The sequence below is a fragment of the Heteronotia binoei genome, chromosome 1 (genome assembly GCF_032191835.1).
Source record: "Heteronotia binoei isolate CCM8104 ecotype False Entrance Well chromosome 1, APGP_CSIRO_Hbin_v1, whole genome shotgun sequence".
Lineage (NCBI taxonomy): Eukaryota > Metazoa > Chordata > Lepidosauria > Squamata > Gekkonidae > Heteronotia > Heteronotia binoei.
The window spans coordinates 258786842-258809248 of NC_083223.1; the positions used below are offsets into that span (position 1 = coordinate 258786842).

The window sequence follows — 22407 nt, forward strand, 5'->3', positions numbered from 1 at the left end:
CTATTCTACCCAACAATGACAAATTAAGCTTATTCAATTTTAGCATCTCTTCATCCATTTTACGCCATAACTTCTCATAAGTATTTTTAAACAGATCAATATTCTTCATTGTTATCTCCACCCCTAGGTATTTTACCTTAGAGGTGACTTCACAACCCATTAGTCTCTGTAATTCTTGTTGCTTGTTCATCCGCATATTTTTACACAGAATTTTTGATTTTTCTCTATTAATACAAAGTCCCGCCAACTCCCCATACTCTTGTATTTTAGCTAGCAGCAAAGGTGTAACTTGTATGGGGTTTTCATTTATAAACATTATATCATCAGCAAAAGCTCTATATTTGTAAGTAAATCCTTTTATTCTTAATCCTTCTATTTCTTTTTCTTCTTGGATCTGCATCAATAATATTTCAAGAGTCATTATAAACAACAATGGTGAAAGCGGACAGCCTTGTCTAGTACCTTTGCTAATTTTCATATCTTCTGTAAGATCTGTGTTTATACACAACCTTGCACTTTGTTCAGAATATATTGATTTTATCATTCTTACAAAGTACCTTAATTTGTACCTTCTCTTCCAATTATCCAAGTTCTCACCGGTCTTGCAAAGCTTTAGATGTTTAACAATGTCCAAGAAGGTTAGGATCCTGTCGAGCTTATGTCAAATAAATGACTCTGAAAACTTATGCAGATTATAAAAATGCAACTCTTCCCGGAGACCCCTCAAAGGAGCCCCCCCCCCGGGACTCCCTTTTAGCCAAGGTAAATCTCCTCAAAGTTTCCTATGCATATCTTGGACTAATCTCTGATTGAGAAAAGTAGGCAGTAGGCATTAAATTGCCTTCCACTACCCCGAACAGAAGTTCCAGCTTGCTCCTGTTATGAGAAGCAGCTCAGCTCGACATTTTCCTCCCCCAGAAGTCCCAGGCTAAAGAATAGGTTTTTGGATGCTTCCTTTATTGCTAAGAGTCCCAAGTGTTGCCAAGCCTTTGCACCAATCAGGGCTCTAAGCAATTTCCATGGGTCAAACGGATTAGCCAATGATTGACCATACTTGCCTCTGTCCATGTGAGAGGGCAGAAGAGTTGCCTGCAGCCAACAACTTCACCTCCTCCCAGGAAGCTAATTGAATGGAATGTGCAGGGTAGATAAGAGCAAAGAGAAGACAAGGCCCAACTGGTGTTTATTGCTTCTGTGCCCACTTCCCAGCAGTGCAAGTTGAGTCTCTAGAGAAAAAACTGAACAAGCAGGCTGCCCAACAGCCTGACCCAAGTGCTCCGAAACAGAATCCATTTTGAGCGAGCCAAAGTTCTTAACAGGCTCTTCGACACTGCCTGAGGCTGGCCCTGACAGAAATCTCTCTCTCTCTCTGCTTGCCTGTTCTAGTTTTTTGGTTTTTAATTCTGTGGCTGTTGTGTTGCAGGTGGGCAGAGCCGGGCTTGTGGGGGAACACCTTCTCCGCCTGTACCACATGCTTGTCTACACGCTGCCGGGGACTCCCTTCACCGACTTTGGCGATGAGATCGGGCTGCGGGACTTGCCAGGCCGGGTAAGCAGACTGATAAGAGAAGGGCTTGGGATGACTTTGGGTGTTGTGTCAGGAAGGCAGCGAGTGATCATTTTGCTTTGGCCCAGCATTCTCGCACCTCCTCCCACCCATTTCTTTTTGTTGAAGCCACGAGGAGTTCAAATAGGCTGTTCTTTAATGAAAGCTGTAATTCCCAGCGTGCCATGCTCTGCATGGAGAAAAGACGCAAAAGCTCCGCTTTGTTCTTTGGAATGTGGAGACTTGACCCTGGAGGATGCGTAGCAAGTAGGGGCGGCGCTAGCGGTTCTGCTGCTGGAGGCAGCCCCCTGCGCCACACCCTCCCCCCACAAGCTCCCTCTATGGAGCTGATACCGTGTGCGCGGCATGATGTCGTCACCAAAAGTGACGTCATCGTGCAGGGCAGCAGGGAGGAGAGAGCGACTGGTGGTATACAACAGTGCTGCCGCACCGCCACTTTCCCCCTGCAGTACATTCAGTGTGCTATTTTAGCAGCGCTTGTCACTTTTGGGTTGAAAGTGGCCAAGTGGCACCACCCAAAGGTGCTGCTCAGCTGCTTTCAACTCAAAAGAGATCGGCGCCACTAAAACAGCGCTCTAAGCTTTCTGCAGGGGCAAAACGCTCCTCCAATCTGCCTTCAAGGGTCGGCAGGGTTGAAGGAGTGCTCTGAGCGGGTAAGGGAGCACCTTGTGGCACCCCCATGCAGGGTAGCGCCGAAGCCGGCGCCTACCCTACATTCTCCCACACGCCAGCCCTGGTAGCAAGAGTGCCTCTGACCATGTGCAGGACATATGTTCAGTTAGCTGCAGCTTGCTTTCCTGTCTGGTGCTTGAGGGAAGTTTGCTTCTAGGCCAGAAGGCCCAGCTGGCTTCCAGAAGGGTTTGAGCTCCCACCACCGGCCAATCCAGAGATGTGCAGAATTGGGCACCCACTTAAGAGAGACTTAATTTTTTTAAAAAATGCATACCATCTCTTCTGTACCATGAGATGGATTGACTCATTCAAAGAAGACACAGCCCTCAGTTGGCAAGATGATGTAATATCACATTGACCACTAGAGTGAGCAAAACTGGAGGTTTTTATGCCTGCTGTACAGTGACGTAGTATCAAATTGACCACTAGAGCGAGCAAATAGGAGTGGATGTTTTGGAGATCATTCAAAAGGTCTCCGTAAGTGAGAAGAGACTTAACAGCACTTCGCGTGCAGACACACACACACACACACACACACACACAACCCATCTTGTCAGTAGTGACTTCTCAAGTCAACAAAGGAATGAAAAAATATCCAAAATAAAATAAAAACGGACATGTTCAAAGAGCCCTGCGTCTTCCCTTGTTCCTTCCCCTCCTCCCCACTTTCTTGCACAAAATGTAAAATTTCAACCATCTTTGCAAGTACTCACGGGATGGGATGAGATCCAAATAGCAAACTGATCAAATGCTACTTAATCTGTTTCTTAGACTTTGGTCAGAGGTGTGTGAGTTTTCTTGCTATGGTGTGCTACTTTGAGGTGGGGGGATTGCTTATTTTGGGACTTCATTCGTGCTTCCACGTCATGTGCTGTAACTGGCAGCTTCTTCTTTCCAGCCTGCAGAGTCCACGCTTGTTCGCATGCAGTGGGACGATACCATAAATTTTGGGTTCTCCAAGGTTCCACAGCTGAGTGACCAACAACAACAACAGAGTGCTGCAGAGAGCAATGTCACCGTAAAGGTGAGCTGGAGTCATGAGTTGTTGCGGTTGGGGGCAGGGGAGACGATTGAGCTGTTAACGTTAGAGGGGTGGCAGGCAAGAGGTTAAAATGGTGCGCTGGTCATTGCCTATGTGAAGAAAGAAATGTGAGTGTACAAAGAGCAATCCCAGAAGCTCCCAAAAACTCTGGCTTACCAATATTTGGAAGACTCATGAAACTCACTAAGTAATCTCGAACTAGTCCCTTTCTCTCGGCTTCTTTGATCTTCCAGGGTTTCTGTGAGGATAAAATAGAGGAAGGAGAACCATGTATGCTGCATGAGCTCCTATAGAGAAGTCTGGGATAAAAATGAACCATGTAGATTGGGAGGTTACCTGTTGCATCTCTGAATGAGTCAGTGCTCTGGATGCGGCTCTTGCCAATCAACAAATTACAAAAAATACAATAAGAGGAAGCCTTTGTGATTGATATGTAATTTGCACTTTTGAAATCATTTCACATAGAGTATTTTCATACATTATCACTTTATTCTTCAACTTATAGTAAACATCATTCTTAGTCATTTTGGCGGTTAGCTTTTTTGCTTATTCCTAGTCAAAAAAATTACACCTGGAATAGTGGTTTTGTTCCAAAATGCAAGCAGTGGACACTTCTTTTAACATGAAAGAATGGCTGAGCTATAGTGGGCTGCCAGATTTATTAGACTGAGAGATACCTGAGAGGAGCAGAAGTGATAAGAACTCTCTGCTCCTCAGAATTACCATGTTGAATCCAACCAAAGAGATGTTTTGTCCAGACGTCTGCCAGCCAAGGGTCCCTGGGAGTCTTGCAAGCAGGGCATAACGCATTAGCAAATGTCATCTTGGGCCCACTTGCCTGACTGCTCTTGGAGAGCCATTTCTTGCTTTGGCCCAGTATCTGGTGTCCAATGTTCCCTCTAAGCTGGGTTAGTGTGAGCTAGCTCACAATTTTTTAGCCTCCAGCTCACACATTTTTGTCTCAGCTCAGGAAAAATGGCCCCAGAGCCATTTTGATGCATTTTAATTTATGCAGTATTTCACAACTTTAATGCCAGTAGCTCACAAAGTAGAATTTTTGCTCACCAGACTCCATAGCTTAGAAGGAACATTGCTGGTGTCAATCTGTATTACATTAATACACCCCCCCCCTTTGTTGGCGGCACTTAAAATGGTATACTGGGTGGGTCTTGGGCCTTCCTGTCTGACCCTAGGATCTGCTCTGCTGGAACATTCTAGAAATATTTACCTGAATGGCTTTTTCCCTCTCTCCCCCCGCCGCTCCTTGCTTATTTCTCTGCCCATAGTCTCAGAGTGGAGATGAATCTTCCATCTTGAAGCTCTTCCGGGACTTGAGTGAGCTGCGTGGGAAAGAGCGCTCCCTTCTTCATGGTGATTTCTGGACAGCTGGCTCCTCTGCACCGAGTGTCTTCGCTTACCTACGTGTCTGGGATCAGAACAAGCGCTACCTGGTGGTGCTCAATTTCGATATCAAACCCGCCACAGTCTCCCTCACACACCATCTGCTGCCCACGGAAGCCACAGCAGAGCTCAGCACCCTCCCGCATCGGGAGCTGAAACAGCAGCTCAGTTTGGCAGAGCTCAGTTTGGGTCCCTCAGAAGGGCTGTTACTTAGTTTCCCTTATGTGGCCTAGTTTGACACCAGACACCTCTTGTTCTGGGGGAGGGGAGCAGAAGGTGGGTTAAGCTATTATCCTTAGTGGGGCAGCACTGAGACCTTAAGGATATAGCTTCAACAACAGTCTGTCTGAACTTAACTGTCTTTTCTCTCCCCACCCACATCCCCTGGTTTTGTACATTCCTCAAATGGCTAATATGTGGGAGAAAGATGCTCTCTTAACATGTGTCATTCTAAAATAATTCTACTACTGATGTGTGCTTGTGTGTGTGATTGAGAGAGAGAGTTGGGAGGGGACAGTGGAGATCATCTGGGGGTCAATTCCTTGGTTATTTTTGTGTGTGTCACATGTCCTTGGCCCAGGGAGGGGTGATGATAGCAGCTTGGTTTTTATTCAGTTCACGAGCTCCTCTCCCCTTTCAGGTCTGTGTACTTTATGCAATAGTGTTCAGTCTGTTGTTTTGTATACCCCCCCACTTTCCCGAAAGTGTTGGAGATTGACATGGAGTAAATTAATAAACTTTTATCTTTGCATTTCTGACTTCTGGTTGTTGTCATTTTAAACTGAGCTCAGGCATTGTACTTTGCCTTCTGTTTTGATCCTGTAGCTGGATTGGGCTGCCTCCTTAGCATCTCCTAAATAGGAGGGAGAAGGATCATTTTAAAGTCTAGAAATAAGTGTTATTTGGAGAGTGATGGGAGGAGAACTGCCTCTAAGGAAGGATGAACTGTTTTCTGGCCTGGCCTGATGCCTGATCTGTGTGTATTCTCTGATCCTGCTGCATCAGTGTGGAATTTGGAATGGAGCAAAGAATTGGTGCAGCCTTGGGAACCTGGGTTTTTTTAACAGATGGAGGCATGCCAGCTGTGCGAGGGCAGAAAGCTTCTGCATATTAAAAGGAAAACTTCAGACAGCTCCACAGGGATTTTCTGCACTACCTGAAAGAGGGTGGTGGGCTTGGTACCCTGCCTAATTCCTCTAGGGTTGCAGGTCTTCAGGTGGATTAGACCAGGGGTCCCCAACCACTGGGCCGTGGACTGGTCCTAGTCTGTGGCCTGCTAGCAACTGGGTTGCAGAGCAAGGCAGAGGTGCCGCACCACCCCTGCCCTCCCGGGTGGACAACAGGCAGTGCGGCCTCACTCCGAAGCTGCCTCCCCTTGTATCAGCTGATCGGCGGGGGTCTTAAAATGGGAGGAGGCAGATTGGCCTTCTGCCCCCTGGCTACTTAGCAAGAAGGCAGCAGAAACAGCCCCAGTTCCCCCCCTATTTAAAGACCCCCATGGTGCAGGGACGCTCGGGGCACAGGTGGGGGGGGCAGTCTGGGAAACTATGAATGAGAATAATGATAGTATAACTGTGACAGACTAAAACAAAAGGGTGATTTTGCAAAACGGCAGAATCGTTTGAAGAAGGGCAGAAAGAAAAGAGTGGCTATGATTGACAGCTCTTTTCCTAGCTCTATTGGTTGGAACACGGCCACAAAGTTCTGAAGGGGGAGTTGGGTTTTGACAGTTGTGGTGGTTAAAAAGAAAAAAAAGATATTCTGGAGAGGGAGAGACACTTGGGAAGACAGCAAGGGTGAGGAGCAATGTTCCCTCCAGGGCTTTTTTGTAGAAAAATCCCAGCAGGAACTAATTTGCATATTAGGACACACCCCTTATGTTACCATTGGTTCACACAGGACTTTTTTGTAGGAAAAGCCCAAAATGAGCTCATTTGCATATTAGGCCACACTCCCTGATGCCAGGTCAGCCGGAACTGCGTTCCTGTGCATTCCTGCTCAAACTCTAAGCTGAGTTAGCATGAGCTAGCTCACAGATTTTTAGCCGCCAGCTCACACCTTTTTGTCTTAGCTCAGGAAAAATGGCCCCAAAGCACAATATGCAGTAGTTCATAACTTTAATGCTAGTAGCTCACAAAGTAGAATTTTTGCTCACAAGACTCTGCAGCTTAGAGGGAACATTGGTGAAGAGGTGAGTGAAAGCCAAAGTTGGGGTGGGGGGAGGCTTCAGAGCGGGGTCTGCCAGACCCAGGTTTTTGCTGTGGAAGCTGACTGGGTGATTTTGGGCCAGTCACAGACTTTCGCCTAACCTAATTTACAAGGTTGTGCAGATCAAAGTGGGGAGAGAGAATTGTAAGCTGTTTTCACCTTTCCTCCCACCAGTGTGAAGAAAGATTGTCCTTTTCCTATGTAGAAGCTGCAGGGAGGGGGAAGGCAATGGAAAGCTGAAAGAGGGACAGAAGAAGGGAAGGAGATACGGTTGCCAACTCCAGGTTAGGAAATTCCTGGAGATTGGAGGGATGAGACCTCAGACAGATACAATGGCATTTCCTCCTGGAGAACCACTGTTGCCAATCTCTAGGTGAGGGCTGGAGATCATTCAGAATTACAACTGCTCTTCAGATGACAGACATCAGCTCCCCTTCAGGTGTGTGTGTGTGTGGGGGGGAAGTGCATGCCTTCAGCAAGGGTGGGGGGCACTCACCCAGAGCCTCTTTCTAGAGCCTGTTGTATTTTTCTTCACAATGGGCCTTATTACTAGTATATCAATAAAGCCCATCCATTTCCAAAATGCAAGGAGAAATCAATAGAAGATATATCAGGAATTTTTATTAATTTCCTATGAATTTGTTACACTAACGTTATTGTCATTCATAGTGTTTTGTTCACGGTTTGTTTTTGGTTGTCTTAGCCTCCAGATGGGGCCTGGAGATCTCTTGGAATTGCAACTAACCTCCAGCAGACATGGATTAGGTCCTTGGGAGAAAATGGCTGCTTTGGGGTTGGGGCAGATTCTATGGCATTATATCCTGCTGAGGGGCCCTCCCGAGGCTCCAGCCCCCTCAGTCCCCAGGAATTTCTCCAACCAAGAGTTGCTAACCCTATGTTGCCCTCTGGGTGTCACATTCTCAGGGAACAGGCAGGCAGGAGTCCAAAGCCAGTCCAAGGTCAAAGTCCAGGAAGTCAAGCAGGAGCTAAATCACCAATGCAGAATCACAAACCGGAATCAGAAGTCAAATGTCCAAAAGCCAAAAGGTCAGGGTGCCAAGGAAATCAAGCAAGTCAGGATCAGGAAGGAGTGTGGATGCAAGCCAGAGAATAGACTTGTTGCTTCCACAAGGTTACCAGGTCCTGCGTGGGAGCTATATGGGAGTCTCAATCAGCCTGCTCCCTGGGTGTCAGTGACTCTGCTAGAACTCAGGGCTGAGAGATCTGAAGCATCGATGTGCCTCATGTCTTCGCTCTGAAAGTTCTTTCCGGAGCCTGCTTCGAACTCTTGAGATGGGAGGAGGAGAGCTTGGAGGAGATTGATCGTCAACAGCTGACACTGGTGCCTGGAGAGTGATTGATGGGCCGGCTGCTGTTTGTTCAGCTGAGGAACTGACTGGCAACTCTTCCAGGTCTGTTAACCCTTCCAGCTCCTCCTCATCAGGGCTCATGAAACTGGGTTGATGATGGGGCCAAGGAAAAGAAAATCTTGAACAATTTCAATTTCTTCATTGTCAACCTTAAAAGTTGTTTAATTTCCCAGCAGTCATTACTTTTGTCTTCTTGATGTTCATCTACAATTCTGCTTGGCGCTTTCTGCCTTAACTGTCATCAGTGTGTGTGTGTGTGGGGGGTGGCTTGCAGAAAAAGCCCAGTATGAACTCATTTGCATATTAGACCACACCCCCTGACATCATCATTGTTGTGCACAGGGTTTTTTGTAGAAAAAGCCCAGGAGGAACTCATTTGCATATTAGGCCACACACCCCTGACATCAAGCCAGCCAGAACTCCGTCCCTGCTAAAAAAAAAAATGCCCTGGTCATCAGAAGTCGCTTCAAGCCCTACTTTCTGCTGGTAATGTGGTGCTGAGGTGGTTAGCGTCAATATCCTATTGGTCTCCCCTGCTCCAACCATCCTGTGGCTGAGTATTATATTATCTGGGCCATGGGTGGTGGGCTGGTTCCACCTTGTCAATATGCTAGTATCTGAGCTTGCAAGCAGCGTAAACCCAGCTTTGGAGGATTTTATTGGGCCGCCATCATTTATTAATTAATTTGTTCAGATTTTTATTGGAATTATTTTCTATTATTTCATCCCTTCGTTGTAACTTGCCCTGAGCCCATTTGTGGGGGAGGGTGAGATAGAAAACCCATGAAATAAAAAAAAAAGTCTGCATATCTCCAATTGTTAATGTTTCTTCCATCAATTTTCCCTCCATCTTCATCTAAATCTAGTCCTGCTTTATGATGTGTTCTGTATACAGAGTGAAGAGATAGGAGATAAAATACATCCTTGTCTGACACTTTTTGCCAATCTTATCCCCCACCCTACCCCAATATTCTGTCCTAAAGGTAGCCTCCTGCACAATTTATATTCTGGACATCAAACAATAAGATGTCGTGGGTGGCCCACCCATTTCTTTTAAAGTAACAACAGTTGCTTTTTTTTTTTTGGTGATCCACACAGTCAAAAGCTTTGCTCTAATCTATGAAACAAGCTGATGACCCATCTCATGTATGTTTTGGTAACCAATGTAAATTTGCAATATGATCTCTAGTGCCTCTTCCTTTTCTGAATCCAGCTTCCTTTTCTGAACATCAGCATTTCTCATTCCATGTATGGTTAAAAAGTCTCTGTTGTAAGATTTTGAGCATCGCTTTACTTGCATGAGAAATCTCTGCAATGGTCCAAAAGTTGGTTGCATTCACACCCACTAAATAATGCACTTTCAATCCACTTTCCTGTGTGAATTTTGCTAATTCATACAGTAAAATCCAGTTGGAAAGTGCATTGAAAGTTGAAAGCAATATTTAGTGTGTGCGATCACAGCCTTTGTTGCTTCCTTTTTTGGAACTGGAATGTAGATTGTTTTGGGTGTGTGGGCCATTGTTTTGTTTTTCCATATTTGTTGGCATTTTCCTGTTAAGGTTTTGATGGACTCCATTTCTGTGACTTGGATTAGGTCTATTGATATCCCATCTACTCCTGGTGATTTGTTCCTCCCAATTGCTCCCAAATAGATTGTCCTACTTAGCATTAGTTCCATAGCAGCCAAATTTGAGTACTTTTGAGGTTTGGGGTATTTTGCTACCAAAAGGTGTTTGCTTATTTTTTAAGGTCATGGTGAATACACCCCTGGGTCTTTATCTTACAAACAGCCATTTCCCAGGCAATCGTAAACAAGTTCTCATGCAATCGTAATACAGCAGGGCTTTCTACTAGCTTAGTGTATGGGACTGCAGACTTAATAGCATATTGTTTCAGTTATAGCACAGCTAGCTTATTAATTTAGTGCTCTTGAACACACGGTTTTTGTAGCAGGAACTCCTTTGCATATTGGGCCACACACCCCTGATGTAGCCAATCCTTCAAGAGTTTACAGTAAGCCCTGTAAGAACAGCCCTATAAGCTCTTGGAGGATTGGCTACATAAGAGGGGTGTAGTCTAATATGCAAAGGATTCCTGTTACAAAAAAAGCCATACCTATACTGAATTAGCCCATTTGTTCATCAAGGCCAGTATTGTCTACTCAGATTGGCAGCAGCCCCCCAAGGTCTCAGGATAAGGTTTCTCACATCACCTACAACCTGGTCCTTTTTAACTGGAGATGCTGGGACCTTCTGCATGCCAAGCAGATGCTCCACCACTGAGCCACAGCCCCTCCTCTTAATGTAATTCAAGATCTTTTTGGGACTTTATTTGCCCTGTATATGGGGCAGACTCTTAAATCATCAGGATTAAAAAGGAATTATTTTCAAACGTATTCTGAAGGCCAGTGCTACATGAACCTCGTATTATTCCTCCATTTATTAAATGTCAAGAGTTGGAATACTTCTAAATCCCACCCCCAGATTTTCACACCTGGTCATCCCCTTTAATTGGTATTTTTCTCTCCTCCTTCCTGCCGGTTCCATTTTAACTCCAACATCCCCTTTAAATGTGAAAAAGCAGACAGGATTTTCTTCAGTTTACGGTCCTTTCCCCCTGCCTTCATTTTTTAACCTTCCAATTTTGTGTCGGCCCACCTACTCCCCCTCCCATCCGCGCGTCTTCCCCTTTAAGCAGCCTCCCCTGACGCAATGCAGGTGAGGCTCGACCAATGGGACGACTGCTGGCAAGCCCACGTGACGGGGCAGGGGCGGGACCAGACGTTATTTAAAGGGCGCGGCGGCCACGACCTGCTACTACTGCTGCTTCTACAGATTGTCTCTCCGCCTCCTCCCCATTTATTTTAATGCTGCGGCCGGGTGTCGGGACTCGTTTGCGGGGGCGGAGGGATACGCACGCGAGGGCGTGAGGTCGACAAACGTTCGCGTCCTGCTGTTGGGCGTGAGAAGAGCGGGGAGGGGGCGGCGACTTAGCCCGAGGCGGAAGGAGACGGACACCGGCCAAGAGCTGAAAGGTCGCAACGCCTGGTCCCCTCCCCCCCGTTACCATGGTGAGAGCTCGGGAGAGGAAGAGTCTGCATTTTACCCCCCCAAGGGTGGAGTTGGTATTGGGGAGGGGGTCTTAAATAGGGCGGGGGCCCCTAGTGAGGGGTCTTAAATGGGGCAGGCGTGCGGGTGATGTTGCTGAGGGGAGCCTGGGGTTTACCCCCAGGGCTTTTTTGTAGCAGGAACTCCTTTGCATATTAGGCCACACCTCCCTGATGTAGCCTATCCTCCAAGAGCTTACAGTAGACCCCTGTACGAAAATCTTGGAGGATTGGCTACATCAGCGGGGTGTGGCCTAATATGTAAAGGGCTTCGTGCTACAAAAAAACCGATCCCTTCCCCAAGGAGGGGTGGTTTGTGAGGATTTCCGAAATGGGGGGTCTAATATGATAGGGGGTTCACAAATGGGATGGGTAGGAGCCCCTTTACCATCTAAACTGAAAGTGTGTATGTATGTATGCATACATACTTTCAGTTTAGATGGTAAAGGGGCTCCTACCCATACCTTTACCCTTTTTAATGTATTTTTTGGGGGGGGGGAGATTTAAAAGATGGCAAGGAAAAGCCCTATTCATGACTCTCCAGTTCAGAGGTGGCTGGGAGCAAAATAGAGTGCGTGGCTTGCTCCAAATTTCCTGCTTCCAATGCAGGAAAGGAGCCAGGGACGGCTTGATTAATAGGTTCATGGTTATGGAAAATGGGGTCTTTCCCCTAAAGGAATAAATATGAGATGGGAAAATGGGGTGAGTGGAAGAATTTCTGAAATCTCTCTACAAATGGGGGGGATTGGAGTTGGGAGGGGGCTAGCAGTAGATGGTGGGGGAGCTGCTAAAGTGGATAACTATAGATGGGGGTGATGAAGAGGGGCTGGGAGACCTTGAAGCTTCCCTGAGTGAGGGTGGGTGGGTGCCTGGAGTTGGGAGACTTAATAAAAGCTGGGTGGTGGAACCAGATCTTATGACATCCTCCCCACCTCCCAGCTACATCACATGGATGGGAGATAGATCAAAGTGGGGGAGTGATGGAGTGGGAGGAAAGCCTCAAATTGGCATGGAAGAGGAGGAGGACTTGGGGAAGGAAGGAAGTAGAGCTAATAATAAGTGGGGTGCCTGGTGTAAAATCTGTGGGCCTATTAAAACTTCAGAGAGATTTGGTCTACAGAGGAGGAATGGTGAGAAAGTGAGAGGAAGCTCTTAATGAAATGAACAATTTTCTTCAAAAATCTTGCTTGGGGGATTGAGAAATAAGGGGAGGGGAGTGAGTACAAGTTATGGTGCGCTTGTATTAGAGAAGGAAGGTGACAAGCATCTTCTTGGAGAGGGGTTAAGAAAACTGTTGAACCATGAGAAAGGAAAGCTGTAGAGAGGTGAAAGGGGTGTGTATTGGAAGGCATTACTCTTAGAGAATGTGTATGTTGGGAGCAACCTGTTGTAAAGAAATGTGGATCAGATTTTGAAGAACATGGGGTGAAAATTGGTGGAAGGAACACTAACAATGAAATATGCAGACAACACCACGTTACTGGCAGAAAAGAGTGAAGGCTTAAATCAACTGTTGATGACACTTAAAGCAGAAAATGCCAAAGCAAGATTACAGCTGGACATCAAGAAAACAAAAGTAATGACCTCTGGGGAATTACACAACTTTTAAAGTTGAGATTGAACACGTTTGAAATTGTTAGAGGTTTTCTGTTCCTTGGCTCCATCTTCAACCAAGAGGGAGACTGCATTCCTGAAACCAAAAGGAGACAGTCTGAGAAGGACAGCCGTGAAGGTGCTGGAAAAGATTCTTTAAGTAAAGGGATGTGTCACTGGCAACCCTGATCACGCTGTATATGTATGGGTGTGAAAGTGAGACAGGGAAGAAAGCCGACAGGAAGAAAGTTGATTCATTTGAAAAGCGGTGTTGGAGGAGAGTTTTACGCATGCCATGAACCACCAAAAAGACAAATCAGTGGATTCTAGATCAAATCAAGCCTGACCTCTCCCTAGAAGTTGCAGTGACTGAAGTGAGGCTATCATGCTTGGTCACATTACGAGAAGGCAAGAGTCACCGGAAAAGACAACAGTGCTTGGAAAAGTTGAAGGCAGCAGGAAGAGAGGACGACCTGATGTGAGATGGATGGACTGACTCAAGGCAGCTATGGCCCTCAGTTTGCAAGACCTGTATAGAATGTTTTGGAGGTCAATAATATATGTAACGTCACCATAAGTTGTAACTGACATGATGGCGCTTGACACACGCATGCATGTTGGGGGCCTGGGAGAAAGGGATGTGACTGGGGACTCTGTTTAAAATTGGATTGATATCTCTTCCCCTATGTGAGGATGCTAGCTCAGACATTGGTGCGGATAATGGGGTATGGTATAAGCCAGCAGGGCAGTGTTGGAGAGGAGGGTTAGGCTTTAGGCAAAAAGCTGGGAGGGGAGGGAGGCCTCTGAGTGGGGGAAGGCCTTCTCTTAAGGAGAAGCAGATTGCAAGTTTGCCGAGGGTGGGGGGGAGGTGGGCAGGGGCTGGAGTGCTGTTTTCTCTCTGCCCTTCTGTTATGGAAAAAGTGATGGAGAGGGATAAGGCTTAGGGTACTGGGAAAGAGAAACCTCCTTGGGGGAGGATTAGGAAGTGATTCAAGAGGAGAGCAATCAAAGGGGGATGTATTGTGTACGTGGTGGGTGTTGATGATGACAGCCATGCACGAATGTGGGGAATGAGAGAACAAGTCTCCAGGAACTCTCTTTTCTATATCATCTCCTTCCAGTGCCACAATTTAGTTTGTAGAGTTCTTGGGGCAGAGACCTGTCTGCCTATTAAGCAGTAAAGTATGATGGATATAAATAGCACAGTGCTAAGGTATCTAAAGTGGGTTCTCGGCATGGGATCTTGGGACGGTTGATGTCCGTGTTCCTAGGGGAGGGTTTGGGGACCTGTGGGATCCATTTGGGGTCTAAAGAGATGCATGTCTGGAAGCTGGAGGAGTGGCTGCTGTGAAATAAGGTGAGGGTGGGTGATTGGAGATGGAGGGAGGGAGGAGGTTTTTCCATGCAGTGAAGTCCTTGCAGTTATGTGTGTAAACGGGGACCTGAGGAAGAGGTGCTAGTTACAGTTGCATCAACCCTGGAGGGAGGATAGGGGTGAGGCTGGAGCCATAACCCTCCATTCCTTCTTGCTGTCCTCCTTTTTCCCTGCAGGCCGACCAGCTGACAGAGGAGCAGATTGCAGGTGAGAATTTGTCTCCTGGTGATAGAAATGATGACGCAGTGTGTGCAAAGAGTGGGCGTGACAAACGGGCTGGCATCAGAAGAGCAGGGCTTGTTTTGAGCCCCACTGTGACCCCGGGGTAGTGGGAGAGCCTGGCCGTAGCTGTGTGTGCGGACGCCCTTGCTCTCAGCGTCGGCTCCCTTTCTGTGCCAAACAGAAAGATGTATTCCTGCATATGCAAAAATAGGTTTTAGAACCAGTAGAGTAGCCACTGGCTTCTTCCAGTTTGCGCTTTCTCAGTTTGGTGTTACCACATTTCAGCCATACAGCGAGGCTGAGAGATGTCTGAGTCAAGGCTGCCCAGTAAGTGTCTTAGTTCTCACAAGGATTTGAACCCCACCAGGCCGTACTATCCTCTAGTAAAGGCATGTGGATACATGATGGTACATGAAAGCAAGAAGGGGCTGTGGCTTAGCAGTTGGCCATCTGCTTTGCATAAAATAAAATAAATACAGCACAACTCAGTCTTTGGCACCTCCAGTACAAAAGATCAGGTAGGAGCTGATCTAAAAGACGTTCCCACCCGTGATGTTGGAGAGCTGCTGCCAGTCATAGGAAACGATACCGACCTTGAGAGACCAGTGATCTGATCCAGGATGAAGCAGCTTCATGTGTACCACACTGCCTAGTGTCCCTTGTGAGAAGGAGGATATTCTAGTTGAACAGGCATGCTTCTCAAGACAATGAACTTGCCTTCACTGATCAGTTCCCTGGTCCATCTAATCAGAATTGCCTACTCCGATGCTGGTTTGGAAGTCTCAGACAAAGACTCACTACCTGAGATCCTTTTACTGGAGATGACCAAGACTGAATATTCTCCAAAGAACAGAGGTGCTTGCCTACTAAGCTACCACTAAGATGGTGGCTGTGTAACCCACAGAATGCAATTCAAATTTGGGCCCAGGGACTTCCAGGGCTGATGTGGTCAGACAGTCTCTACCAACTGGACCAGCACATGGGAGAATGCCCTAGGGAAAATTGAATCTCCTCTGTTGTCTCCATCCATTTCTCAGAGTTCAAGGAGGCCTTCTCCCTCTTCGACAAGGATGGCGACGGCACTATCACCACCAAAGAACTTGGCACTGTCATGCGCTCTCTGGGGCAGAACCCCACAGAGGCTGAATTACAAGACATGATCAACGAGGTGGATGCGGATGGTGAGTAGGGCAGTGGTGGGTCTGGGCAAGAGGCTCTTTCGGGGCTGAAAAGGAAACGAGAATGGGGCAGCAACTCGATATCCCGTATTTGGCAAGACTGATTTGCTTCCCACGTGAATATGAGTGGCAGAGCATCCAATTCATCTTATGCTTATGGCCTGCTCTGCTAAAAATCCTGGGAAGTAACGCATTGCACATGAGCAGATGGGCTTGGCTCTGGGATTTGCAGTCTTAAGCCTAAACCACAGGTGGGCATTTGGTGACCCATCAGTCTTCCCAAGGCTGTGAGTTTGCAGTTGAAAGCAAAGACTGAGTTTCCTCTCTGAAATCTGTTGAAGCAAGGGCAGCAGTGGGATGCCTTACCCTGAATCAGTGGGCCCCCTCCTCAGTTAATGGGTGGGATCCAACAGGAGAAGAACCTCGCTTTGTTGTAGGATGCACCAAAAGTTCTGCAGACTAATTCCTCCTGCCTCCTTGCAACTGTTTTGTCTTTTGTCAGGGTGAACTCAGTTAACCTTTGTATTTGAGATGAACCAAGTGTAGGGCAGTGGGCTGTTGTAGGCTAATCTGCCAGCATTACATCTCACAACTACCTGGATACAATAAATAGAGCATTGCCATCCAGTTAAATGTCTTCCAGCCCCTTCTGTAGGCCTTGCTCCTGTCCTTCTCCCTTCAGGCCACTTGTTGGACTCTCCCTGCTTCTGGGATGCTGTTCAACGCTGCCGGGAACAGAAGTTAATATGTGTAATTTCGTGAGGGGTGCTTCTCCTGCTGAATGGCAGGCAGACTGGCAAGTGCCCTGTTGCTTTGTGAATGGTCTCAGTGGTACACTTTGGGCACTACACTAAAGAGCGGCTCCTTCCCCCAGGGAATGGCACCATTGACTTCCCAGAATTCCTCACTATGATGGCCCGGAAGATGAAGGACACAGACAGCGAGGAAGAGATCCGTGAGGCCTTCCGGGTCTTTGACAAGGTAACAGGTGCTTTATTTTGTGGGAACACACTTCTCCGTATCTTCAAAGGCAGTGCGGTTTAAAGCCACTCACTGGCTCTGAGACAAAACAAATCTGACTATGCTTAACAGGTTCTACAATTTGGCTTTTGCTGAAGTTAAACTTTGGTGGGACATCTCTATCTTCCACTTCCTTATTACTGTTGAGGCTTGATATAAAACCAAGCCCACCAGCCTCTTCTATTTGAGCCTCTGTTTGCTTGAGCAGAGGATGCTTTGGTGCAAGACTGAGGTGAAGGTGATTTTGCCTGAATTTTCCCCTTCTCACGGCTGCCCCTGCTCCCGTACGTGTTTTTTTGTTCACAGAGGCTCTGCAGCCCTCCGTGGTGTCTTTGCAGGTTGGAGATGGCTGCAGGGGGGGAAGGTGAGGAAAGGTCCACCCCTATGAGTACCTGTTGCTCATGTAACTACATGATTTAGCCTGCTGTGTGAGAGCCCCAAAGAAGATATTCCCAAGTGTTAAGGCACCTGCATCTGTTCTCACTGTGTGGCTGGATTGTGATTTTATGGTGAAGTATCTGCTTTGCCTGCAGATGGTCCCAGATCCCATCTCTTTCATCTCCAGTTACAGGGAGATGAATACCAGGTGTTGAGAGGTTTGCCAATCACATTACATCATACTAAACTCGATGGATGAATTATTTGACAATACAGCGCTGGTATATTTGGTGCTTTCTGGCTTTTGAGTCAAGGGACTGTTCCTCCTCTAATGCACCCATTCGTTCTTCTGCCCCAAAGGATGGGAACGGCTATATCAGCGCTGCTGAGCTGCGTCACGTCATGACCAACCTGGGCGAGAAGCTGACGGACGAGGAGGTTGATGAGATGATCCGAGAAGCTGACATAGATGGGGACGGACAAGTCAATTATGAAGGTGAGGGGGTCCCTTAGGGAGCTGGGGAGCTAGGCTGGTGGGATGGGGTAGCTTCCTGAAGCCTGTAGAGACAGCAAATATGTTTATCCTCCATGTTTTTAAATGTAATTCTCTTAACAAAAAATTGCCCACATTATTTAAGAGATCACTCTGAAACGATGAGGACCAGGAACTTGCATGGATTTTAACAAAATGGAAATTCTTAGAACTCCAGGGCTGGTACAGGATTATATAGACAAGGCCACGCATGTTAGTGTCTTTCTGTCACACTCACGCAAGTCCCCACTCGCCTTCTCGAGATAACTGCTAAACAATGGCTGATTCATGACTGGGGTTTCAGAGGTGGGGCTTTAACTGAGGTTGCCTTGCCTTTAAACTTCCTGATCTCCTTCCTCTTCCTGTCTCTTTGGTTCTGCAGAGTTTGTACAGATGATGACTGCCAAATAGGAAGAGTGACTGCCCCTCCCTCCCCTTCCCTGTACAGAAACGGAAGGACTGCTTACCATAGAGATCTCACCTAGCCCCTCCCGTCTGTGGCACTCATGCTCCATCGACGCTTTAGCGGTTTGTGGCCATTCTTTGCCATGTCTCTCTCCCCCCCCTTCCACGCAGGACTATGTGAACCCTTCTGCCCCCCCTGCCATGTTTACATGCTAGCACCCATGGTGGGTGCAGCTGGGACGGGGGGAGATCCAGGTGAGAAGGGGTGAAGCGGTGCTAAGATCCTAGCGAGTGGGAAGCCTGGAGGGCGGGAGCGGTGGGGGAGCCCTCTCTCCTCATTGGCTCCATCCCTGGCTTGCACCTGCCTGTTTGCTCCTCAAAGGCCACGTCCCAGCCAGCGCGTAATCTTTGCATCCCATGGACTGTCATGTGCGGCTGACTGCAGTTGTCTTCCTGGGAGTATCTGCATATCTTGGGTATATTGTAACTGTTAACTTCCTAATTAATGGCCATGTCCCCCTTCCCTTCCTTCCCAGTGGCTTCAGGGAATGCTTCTGTTCCATTCCAGGTGGTGTAAGGTTTCTTTTTCTCTCTTTTTTTCCAATAAAGTCTGTGTGTTTCAAAACTGTGGGGCCAGCGTGCTCATTGAGTGATGGTGTGGGTGGTTTCTACCACCAGCTTGGAAACAAATCGTTTGGGGGGGGGGGAGATCAGCTCCTAGCCAGTTTTCAGTCGCATTGCTCAGTAAGGGAAAGGATTTTCTCACAGCTGCTTTGTGCAAACCTCCATTTCTGTTTTCTTTAAACTCCCTCCAGATCATGAATTGGTTTGGTGGGGAGGGGGGAGTGTCAGAATGATAACTCAGTCTTTTGGAGATAGGGGGAGAATACAACAGGATCACGCATCTCTTATGGTGCCCTCAAAGCAACAACTGAGGGATTGAGATCTGAGACCTTTTTTTTTTTTGCTACAATGGGGAGAGCTGGGGGAGGGAACTGGAGTCTGTTTCCCCCCCCCCCTCCACCAAATAACACCAAACTTGCAGGGCACCTAATGCTGGCTGTCCTCTAAAGACCTCCCAAGTTTCAAGAAGGTGAAGAAGATATTGGATGTATATCCCGCCCTCCGCTCCGAAGAGTCTCAGAGTGGCTCACAAACTCCTTTACCTTCCTCCCCGACAACAGACACCTTGTGAGGTGGGTGGGGCTGAGAGGGCTCGCCCAGCAGCTGCCCTTTCAAGGACAGAGGTTCAGAGCAGCCTACAATCTCCTTTACCTTCCTCCCCCACAACAGATACCCTGTGAGGTGGGTGGGGCTGGAGAGGGCTCTCACAGCAGCTGCCCTTCCAAGGACAGTCTTAGAGCGGCCTACAATCTCCTTTACCTTCCTCCCCCACAACAGACACCCTGTGAGGTGGGTGGGGCTGAGAGGGCTCTCCCAGCAGCTGCCCTTTCAAGGACAGAGGCTCAGAGCGGCCTACAATCTCCTTTACCTTCCTCCCCCACAACAGACACCCTGTGAGGTGGGTGGGGCTGAGAGGGCTCTCCCAGCAGCTGCCCTTTCAAGGACAGAGGCTCAGAGCGGCCTACAATCTCCTTTACCTTTCTCCCCCACAACAGACACCCTGTGAGGTGGGTGGGGCTGAGAGGGCTCTCACAGCAGCTAGCAGGTGCAAGTGGAGGAGTGGGGAATCAAACCCAGTTCTCCCAGATAAGAGTCCGCACACTTCACCACTACACCAAACTGGTTTTCTCAAGCAAATTGGTTCAAGGGATTCAGTTCTATGGGCCCATGAACAAGTGCCTCCAACCATCCTACTTACTTCCATTGTTTCCAGTTTGTGGTGGTGGTGGTGGTGGAATCAAAGAAGCTGACAGCCAAACACAGAACAGCCACTAACCAAAATCCTCCAATTGTAGACAGAGACAGTAAGCCCAATAGGACCAACATCAGCCCAGAGAATCCAAGCCAAACCAACCTTGTTTGTTTTAAAGTACCTAATCCTCACCTACAGTTAACTGTAGAAAAGTCTAGTAGCATCTTAAAGACTAACAAAATTTGTGGTAGTTTTTGTGAGTCACTGCTTCAGATACAGAAGAAGTGAGCAATGACTCACAAATATCCCGCCACAAATTTTATTAGTCATTTAAGGTGCTGCTGGACACTCACTCTTTTCTGTTGCTGCAGACAGACTAACACAGCTACCCATCTTGAGCTTCCTATATTTTACTTTTATTAAAACCTAACCAGAAATCTACTTCAGAATCTGCTGCAACTGTTACATTTTAAAATGTCAACAGGGAGCAGCTCCCTGAAACCACAGAACGCTTTCCGAAAAAACACAACACAGAAAGATCTTTAAAAGCAGCTGTGGAAGAACAGCCATAAAACCAGAACAATGCAGAAAGATAGAGCTTTAAACAATAAGAACTTGGGAAGTCTCCCCCAGCACAAACCCTTTAAAAATTACCGTAAAAGCCTTTGAGAAGCAGAGAAAATGTGAATCAATGAGAACGGCACAAGAACAGTGTAAAAAGCTCCCAGCCCCTCCAAAACAGAAACAGAATAATATGAAATACTTTAAAACAAAGTAGAAAAACAATCCTGAAGAGACTCCAGTAGCATCAAAAGTATTAGCAGCACTGCAAAGCATCCTGCCATGGTCCAGCTTATCCTCTTTGCCTGTGCTTAGAGAGCCGTGGAGCGATGAGACAATTGTCATGATTGGGCAGACAGTTCGTGCTCCATTGCCTGGGAGAGCTGCCTCCCTCTCCATTTCCTCTTTTTGCCCAGGAGTCCTGCAGACTTAAAAAATAGCCCAAAGAACCCTAAAATACCAGCCCTGAAGACTCCCAGATTTACCTGAATATTTTGAGATTTTCTGGGACCTAAAAACATAAGACTAATGTTGAATCAGGCCAGTGGCTCATCCAGTCCAACACTCTGTGTCACACGGTGGCCAAAACCCAGGTGCCATCAGGTCCACCAGTGGGACTGGAACTCCAGAAGCCCTCCCACTTGCCCCCCCCCCCCCAGCACCAACAATACAAAGCATCACTGCCCCAGACAGAGTGTTCCATCCAGACATTGTGGCTAACGGCCACTGATGGATATCTCCTCCATGTTTATCCGTTCTTCTCTTGAAGCTTATCTATGCTTGTAATCCAGTTAAATGGTATCCGGAATATGGTCTACATTCCCGAATATACCAGAAAAATACTGCTAAGGTATATATATTCAGACTGGATGTCAGTGTACCTCCTTAGTCATGAGTGACTTCCACAGTAGACAAAAGAGTAGGAGCCCCAGTAGCACCTTAAAGACTAAAAATATTTTTTGGTAAGGTATGCCACAGTGAAGTTTCCAACCCTGCAGTCAGTAATGACCTGTCCCCCATGGCTTCCTGGGGGCACCGAAAAGAGAACACTGACTCATTTGGAGTTCTACGGTTTCAGTTGCTTTCTGGCTTGCTAACTATGTGAGCCGTCTTTCTTGGACAACGTATGGGCTGCGTTTACTGCAAGCACCGACTTTTGATGTTTTGCCAAAGAGTCTGGATTATTGCAGGGCCCAGGAGACCTGCAAACAGCATCAAGGGTTAAGCAGTTGCGAGTTTAGTCAGAGGCTGGCAAAGGTTCAAGTGGATTCGTGTGGCCCTTTGCATTTCCTAGACTTCTCTCAGGCTTAATGATGCAAATCAGGTGGGAGTCAAAAGAGTTGTAGCTGCCAAGGAAGAGGCAAACAGGTTGGCTTCAGAGGCAGTTTTTATTTTGAAATAAAAAATACACATGGTTTGGTTGCATGGACAAGATGCCCCTGACAGCTGGTTCTTGGCCTTTTGTGCTGCTTAGAGAAAGACTTTGAAGAATACACTCCACCCAGTCTCCCCCACCGTCTCTTCAACAGAGAGGGTGGACATGGCAGTTAAGACATACACACACATATTACATACACACGCATACAAAGGCCCACTTGCCCCAAGGAAGGGAGTCCCCCTCACTCCCCAAATAAAAACAGCTGCCAAGTGCAAAAAATTGTGAATGAGGGGGAGCAGCTGGCAAGACTTAAAAAGAGGCTTAATGTCTCGGCTACAGATTCAAACAGGTTTGAAACTGGATTAATTCCTGTGTAGCATCTCTAAAGGGGGGAAAATGTAGTTTCTCTCTTGGTGAGGCTGTTGAGAGTTTGTTGCCAGAGATCCCTGCACTTCCCATTTTTGGGGGGAGGGGGGTGGTTGAGAGTTGCCTCTCTTTAAACTGGTTTGACACAGGTTTAAATGAGTAGTGTAGACGTGCTCAGATTTTTCTTTCATTACCCCCAATCCACTCACCTTTCCCC

General features: G+C 47.2%; 2 protein-coding genes across 3 annotated transcripts in view; both read left to right on the top strand.

The window, feature by feature from the left end:
- Positions 1 to 5433, top strand: part of SLC3A2 (solute carrier family 3 member 2) — a 40561-nt gene extending 35128 nt beyond the window's left edge. For both annotated transcript variants that reach the window (XM_060254403.1, XM_060254396.1), the window contains exons 8-10: positions 1424 to 1549; positions 3138 to 3263; positions 4568 to 5433. In XM_060254403.1, the coding sequence (XP_060110386.1) occupies positions 1424 to 1549; positions 3138 to 3263; positions 4568 to 4915 (600 nt within the window). In that variant the 3' untranslated portion in view covers positions 4916 to 5433. The remainder of the gene's footprint in view (positions 1 to 1423; positions 1550 to 3137; positions 3264 to 4567) is intronic.
- A 5604-nt stretch (positions 5434 to 11037) lies between these two features.
- LOC132582724 (calmodulin-1) lies at positions 11038 to 18694 on the top strand. The gene is made up of 6 exons (XM_060254427.1): positions 11038 to 11330; positions 14511 to 14541; positions 15594 to 15737; positions 16609 to 16715; positions 17493 to 17628; positions 18047 to 18694. Exons 1-6 carry the CDS (start codon positions 11328 to 11330, stop codon positions 18073 to 18075), a joined length of 450 nt encoding a protein of 149 aa, XP_060110410.1. The 5' UTR covers positions 11038 to 11327; the 3' UTR covers positions 18076 to 18694.
- Positions 18695 to 22407: the final 3713 nt, after the last annotated feature.

Coding starts and splice junctions, on each gene's coding strand:
- LOC132582724 (XM_060254427.1), top strand. Junction 14,542..15,593: donor GACAGAGGAGCAGATTGCAG/GTGAGAATTTGT, acceptor TCCATTTCTCAG/AGTTCAAGGAGGCCTTCTCC. Junction 16,716..17,492: donor CCTTCCGGGTCTTTGACAAG/GTAACAGGTGCT, acceptor TCTGCCCCAAAG/GATGGGAACGGCTATATCAG.